We start from the raw sequence: 6,689 nt of genomic DNA on the forward strand, positions 1-6,689 counted from the left end.
CGCTTTACGAAGCAGCAATAGATAATGCAGCTGGAAATAATGATACCTACCTTACAGGACTGTCGTGAAGGCAAAATGACATTTTTTAATACTAAATCCCTAGCCCACAGCCTGGAATCAAACCACCCTTCCACATACATCAATTCTCCTGCCCCTTCCCCTTCCTTTTATTAATTTAGTGAACTTCCAAGAAGGGGTAACTCACTGTCACCACTTGAAGGTAGGATAAGGTGGAGGTGGGCTATTTGCTGGATGTTTGGAATTTGAAGAGCTCCCCTTTCTTTTCTCCATCTTTCTCTTGTTTCTTCCTTTTCTGTGTTCTTTAAAGCACAGACAGATCATTTAGACCTAAAATAAGAATACCAAATTCAGCCTTTGTGTTTCAGACAGAAAAATCATAGGCTTGGTACAGGCTCTTGGTAATAAAAATCCAGCCCCAGAAGCATTTTAGAGTCAAAGCAAAATTCCCCTTGACAACTTTTGTCATGTCTGTCTGCGAATGTGTGTGTGTGTGTGTGTGTGTGTGTATGTGTGTATGTAAAAAGCTTTTAAATAAAAACTTTAGACTACACAATTATTTCACCATGTAAGCATAATAGAATTACAGGCTTTTGGGGGAAGGGGTTTAAAAAGTACATGGTTACCTGTAATTATAGTCTTGCTACATTTGATTTTATAGCACATCAAAATTAAAATTAGACTTAAACCATGCAGAAAGACATGGTACATATTCTAAATGCTCATTTTTTTCCCTCCTTACTCAAATGGCTGAATTTATTTCATTCCTGAAATAAATGCTCCATCGAAGCTGACCTTGTATTATACTTATTGCGAAGGTTGTGTGTCTTGCCAATTATGTTGCCCCTGCTAGCATACTTGCTACCAAGGCAGTTTGTGATTACCTTTCCTCCATCCTGAGTTCCTGAGAACACCTAACCTGAGACAGGAAAGAGGATTCACCTCAGTCTGAATTGGGTCAGCGTCACAAATTCCATCAAGCACCTGGTCAGTTAAGCTCAGGGTGGAAGAGGGAATCAAACTAAATGCTTGATGTGTAGATGAGAGAACTGGCTTATACTTTTACATTTCAGCCTTTAGTATGGCTGTGTGTACAACGCTATAGTGTTTGTCCTTAGAATAAAGCCTCTGGAACACTTGGGGGGCCCACGGAGTTGGAAGGGTGGAGAGGAGAGGGGATGGGAGGGAGGTGCTCGGTCTGAGTGTCTGGTGACATTTTGCAATCAGGTCCAGCTACAGAATATTGCTTAGCTGGGGAACGTAGCTTACTATTAAAGATGGCTTTCCCTGGAGCTTGGAATTTTTTGAGTACAGGCACACATCTTCCTCGGCATCAAGTCACTTTACTAACCTTGCTCTTCCTTATGACCAGAGAGGTAGTGCAGACCCTTTCCAGTTTCTGTGTTCCGACGCGGTCGGTATCCAGACACACCTGGGTTATCTGTTTCTTTCCATTTTCCGACTCTTGTTGGAGGTGTGACTGTAAGCGAGGCGCTAGAAAGCTTGTTCTATAATTACTCCTTGATTTGCCTCTGGGAGTGCTGTACCGCCTGTGTGTTCGCGTGAGCTTGTCAGAGGGTGAGTGACCCGCCGCCCTGCCGACAAGAGCCAGAGAATGTGGGTCTACGGACAAATGGGCGGCATTATTTTGCCCCAAAGTCAAAAGTCATATTTTAGGAGAGTGGTTATGGGATCTTTGTTACTGATTGCCATCGTAGCCAAATCTATGATACGGGATGCCACCCCAGATGCACTCCAATTAGAGCAATCACTCCCCAAATTAATGAGATGCATGATGCCTGGCAGCAGGACGGGCTCCCAGACCCCAAACTCTCACACCCACGAGGCCCCCTCCTCCCGACGCAGGTTCCCAGAGCGTGGTGGGTGGTGGTTTGGGGGTCGAGAGATCAGTTGGCTCCAGGGAGTTGTTGGACGGGTAGGCTGTGCACCGTAGCCGGGGCAGATGCCCGTGAATCGCTCTGAGGAGCCCCGCTTCCCAGCACGCGCTTCCCAGCACCCGAGGCGTCCCCAGTCCCTCAGCCACAGCGTCTGCCCCGTGCGGGCACAGCAGGACCCCTGCCGGCGCCCAGCGCTGCCCTCCCCGGTGCCCGCCATTGGTTGAGCCGTGGGCTCTGGCCCACACGTTGCTTCCCTCGGGCTCCCTGCTCCACTTTACCCGCGCCTCACGGGGCCCCGCACAGGCTCCCGGCGCCCCTAGGGGCTCGGCGCTGGGGGCGGGGCCTCGTGCAGGGCGCCCGGGGATTGGCCTCGGGAGGCAGGGGGCGGGGTCGACCCCGGAGAAAACAGCGCGCGCAGCCCGGGTGCAGTCCCAGCCGAGAGTCTGAGCCCGCTCGAGCTCTACGCCGTGCCCAGTCCAGTGCTCTTTTTGTTGTTTTGGGTTCTTCTTTCCTACGGCGGAGACCCTCTGCCGGGTCCTCCCGCTCCCTCCGGCGCAGCGCAAGCCTCTCCCCGTCCCGCGCGGAGCAGCCCAGCCGGAGCGGCGATGCGCCTCATTCAGAACATGTGCACCATCGCGGAGTACCCGGCTCCGAGCAGCGCCGCCGCTGCCGATTATTGCCTGGGGGCGGCGGGCCGCCGGCTAGTCAAGATCGCTGTGGTGGGGGCCAGCGGCGTGGGCAAGACCGGTGAGTCTCCGTACTCGGGCGAGAACCTGCTAATATTCGGGGCTGGACGTGGGCGGCCCCCGCTGGGTATCGCGGATAAGCGAGGCAGGGGAGATGTGAGAGCTGCTGCTGCCCCTCCGGAGGGACCCTAAACAGCATCTCTTCTAACCCCCTCCTTCAACAAATGAGGGAAACTGGGATCCTGAAAGGCCAGGCGACCGTCCCCGCACCACCGGCACAACCGAGATAAAAAATTAGAGCCTCGGGCAGTGCCTAACCCCAAAAGGCACTTAGCGAACGTAACTCCTCCTGGAGGTCTTTAAGGTTAGAAAGACATTTGTCTGCTGGAAGGCTTAGGTGTGGCTCAGCCGGGCTCAGAGGAGGGGGTGAACCGAATGACCCTTGCAGCTGGACAGAGCCATAATTCACCGTACCTTCTAGCCCCCGTCCGTGTGTCTGGAAGAAGGGTCAAGGAGCTGGGAGGGTAGGAATTTCACTTGGTGGCTGGCTGGCTTTCTCTGGGAGAGTTGTTTTCCAGACTGGGGGTTGGGTGAGGATCAATCTAAGCCACTTTTCCTTTCTCTTTTCTGACCTGTAGCTCTGGTGGTGCGGTTCCTCACCAAACGATTCATTGGTGACTACGAAAGAAATGCAGGTGAGGAAATAAATTTGAGGAAAATACCACTGGCCTGCACCAGTACTGCTGTTCTCATTTTTCAGTGTCTCCCAGACAGGCTCCTTCAGAGTGACAGTCAGCATCAGGATCTTGCCACATCCAACTTTGCCCCCTCCCATGCTCCCCCCGCCCCCCATAACTGCCATCTGGCCTCATTCCATTCCAAGCCCATTCATCATTTTATCAAGTGCCTGAAAGTATTCCCCTTGGTATGTTTTAACTATGGGGACCCCAGTTGGAAGCACCCTTTGTTCTGAAGAGCCTCTCCCTTCAAAACACTCCTGCAAAAGTCATAAAAAAAGAAAAAAAAAGATGGTCAGCTCCTCCCCCGACCCCTATCCCTCTCTGCTGGCTGCCTTTCAGAGGTGACCTTTTAAAGCAAAGGCCAAAGGAGAGCAGTTGTAAACCTAAAGTTCTCTTTTCTTAACAAAGAGAAATGAGGAGAATTTTAGGAGAGTTCTTGAATAAATAAGAGGACACTCTTTCAATCCCTGTGATTAAGACTAGCCATTGGGGAGGCTTAAGGGCTTTCAACCTATGTTCTGTTAGCAAATTGTTTCATTCCTTAGACCGTATGAAGTACCTACAGGGGATTATTTGAAATGCGCTGTATAAACCATCCTACGATAAGGCATGGCAGCCTTCTGCTTTGATGTGGGGTTGGCTATCGTTACGTCACATTTTTATTTCAGTTGGTAATGTTGGCCGAACAAGCCATTGTAGCTAAGAGCTGAAATACAAATATATGTCAAAGAGTGATAGAGTAGTAAAATAAAATAGAAATCCCACACATGCTGAGTGATAAAATTTGTTTTAAGGAAATACTCTAGATATGGAAGCTCTGTTTAAAATTAGACAAATCAGCATCCAAAAACTTGCAGACTTTGCCTTGGTTTTAATAAATTCACTAATGTGGAGTTAAAATTACAGTTGTTTCCAAAAAATCTGAATTAAGTCGATTATCCAGGATAAACTATAGCTTATTTTTGTGCATTGGTTCAGGCTATATTTTCTTTGTAAGTTAAAAAAAAAAAAATCCCACAATGTTTTCAAAGTTGTACAAGAAGGATGAACATAATGGTTTTGGGGTTTTTTGTTTTTGTTTTTGTTTTTGCCTTTGTAGGTAATCTCTACACCAGACAAGTCCAAATAGAAGGTGAAACTCTGGCTATTCAAGTTCAAGACACTCCAGGCATTCAGGTAAGAAGTTGTGAAATATGTGACTAAGTCAATGGGGAGCCTGCGTGGCTATAGAACTGTTCAGTTCTCAAAGTACCTCCTGGTGCGGGAGGAGAGAAACTTGGGGAGTCAAGTCGAGGCTTTTACATGTTTGACACTTCAGTTGTATCTGGCTGTTGGTCAGCCTTAACCTAACTTAATTTGGGAGATTTGGCTGAGGGGCAGAAATCTTCCCTTAGGAGGATTCTGCCCAGCAGGAAAGACCAAATCAAACACACTTGGAATTGGCAAAGTTTCCTCGCTATGGTTGAAAAGATCACCCTTTTACATTTGTGTTTGCCATTAAAAAATCAAACAACCATGTATAGTCTCCAAATACTTGGAATCACTTTTTATTGTGGAAAGTTACTCTATAGACAAAAGAGCCATGCTTGTGTGTGTGTGTGTATGTGTGTGTGTGTGTGTGTGTGTTTCCCTCTTGAACTGGGCAGTTATCCAGGTTTAAATGCTTCCAGCTCCTATCTTTACTTCCCCAGACTTACTGTCTAGCCAGTTAATTTCCCATTTTATGCAACTACAAAGTCTCTCTGCATGGAGTTCTCTGCAGGTCAATTTTCCACTTGAGTGTGGTGAGCTGCACTGTTATTTATTCCAACACTGTGCAGCTGGATCAACATATTGTCAAGAAAGCTGAAGTGTGTGGGGATATAACTTGTTTCCGGCCTGCGACCTGGCATTACTGTAAAGGGCTCTTTTGAATTCTCTATCCAGCCACGCCAGGTCTCTTTTTCTGCACTCGCCGCTCACCTGGCCATTGCCCCTCTCTTTCAGGTCCATGAGAATGGCTTGAGCTGCAACGAACAGCTGAATAGGTGTATTCGCTGGGCAGATGCTGTGGTGATCGTTTTCTCCATCACCGACCACAAGAGCTATGAACTCATTGGCCAGCTCCACCATCACGTCCAGCAGCTACACTTGGGCACTCGGCTTCCTGTCGTGGTCGTGGCCAACAAAGCTGACCTGTTGCACGTGAAACAGGTGGACCCTCAGCTTGGACTCCAGCTGGCCGGCATGCTGGGCTGCTCGTTCTATGAAGTGTCCGTCAGCGAAAATTACAACGACGTCTACAACGCTTTCCATGTCCTGTGCAAAGAAGTGAGCCACAAACAGCCACCGAGCAGCACGCCAGAGAAGCGGAGAACCTCCCTCATCCCCAGGCCCAAGTCCCCCAACATGCAGGACCTGAAGAGGAGGTTCAAGCAGGCCCTTTCTGCCAAAGTGAGGACTGTCACCTCTGTCTGAAGCAGAGGCCCTCCAGGGGGTTTGGTCTTCCCAGGAAGAGAGTCGGAGGCTCTGCCAGTGCAGGAGCATTGAATGCTGGCAGTAATTCATGGTTCCAAATGGGGCTGGAGCAGGGAGGCCGGGGGGCCTGTGGAACTGGTGTGGAAAAGAAAGTGTTGTTCTGAGCAGGGGGACAGAACTGATAAGGCTTGAATGAGCCCACTGAGCCACTCTGTGAATATGTGAAATGTACTCCATGTCTTTTCCTGTGGAGGGGGAGGGGGCACACTTGCTTTGGATTTTGTCCTTAACTACCTTGTAAATGATGGTCAGCTGTAGTTTCACCAAATATATTGATGTGATTTACAGTGGGAATGAAAGAACAAATTAAGCTTTCAAAGGCTTTCTTTTTTATTTTTATCTTTTTCCTTTATTTTCCTTCTCCCACCTACCCTCCCAAAGGAAGAATTGCTTTTCTCTTACAAGGATGATTTACATCTCTGGAACATTATTTCTTATAGAATGCCTTTCTAACCTGAAGGGCACCCAGATTTCTTTTTTAAAGAACAAAGAGGAAAGTACTTCCTCATTCCCCCCAAAAGGGTGGTGTTTATGGGCCAAAAGGCTGTGTACCCAGACATCTATACATTTATATGGCCTGACATGGTGGTGGCTGCTTAGTTGGGCTTAGGTTGAGTGGTTGACAACTCAAACTCTTCAGTGCTAGACTCGGAGTAGTTATGAGACTGTATAATTAGAAAACAAAGCAAAACAAAAAACTGTTGCATCAGGTACAGGAAAAGAAATGTGTCCATTGAATTTGGTGTGATTTGTGTAAATGGCGCATGCCAATGACCTTGGGCTGCTCCCCAGGCCTGGTTGAGTCATGGCTTAAATACGAAAACACTATC

At 48.2% G+C, this 6,689-nt stretch overlaps 1 protein-coding gene across 1 annotated transcript; it reads left to right on the forward strand.

Moving 5' to 3' along the window:
- The first annotated feature begins 2,352 nt into the window (after nt 1-2,352).
- Nucleotides 2,353-6,009, forward strand: RASL11B (RAS like family 11 member B). Its single transcript, XM_054582274.1, has 4 exons — nt 2,353-2,663; nt 3,241-3,297; nt 4,442-4,518; nt 5,329-6,009. The coding sequence occupies exons 1-4, from the start codon at nt 2,522-2,524 to the stop codon at nt 5,797-5,799; spliced, it is 747 nt and encodes a 248-aa protein (XP_054438249.1). The 5' UTR covers nt 2,353-2,521; the 3' UTR covers nt 5,800-6,009.
- Nucleotides 6,010-6,689: the final 680 nt, after the last annotated feature.

The sequence above is a fragment of the Pteronotus mesoamericanus genome, unplaced genomic scaffold (genome assembly GCF_021234165.1).
Source record: "Pteronotus mesoamericanus isolate MK-2021 breed Mesoamerican mustached bat unplaced genomic scaffold, CSHL_Meso_final contig_68, whole genome shotgun sequence".
Lineage (NCBI taxonomy): Eukaryota > Metazoa > Chordata > Mammalia > Chiroptera > Mormoopidae > Pteronotus > Pteronotus mesoamericanus.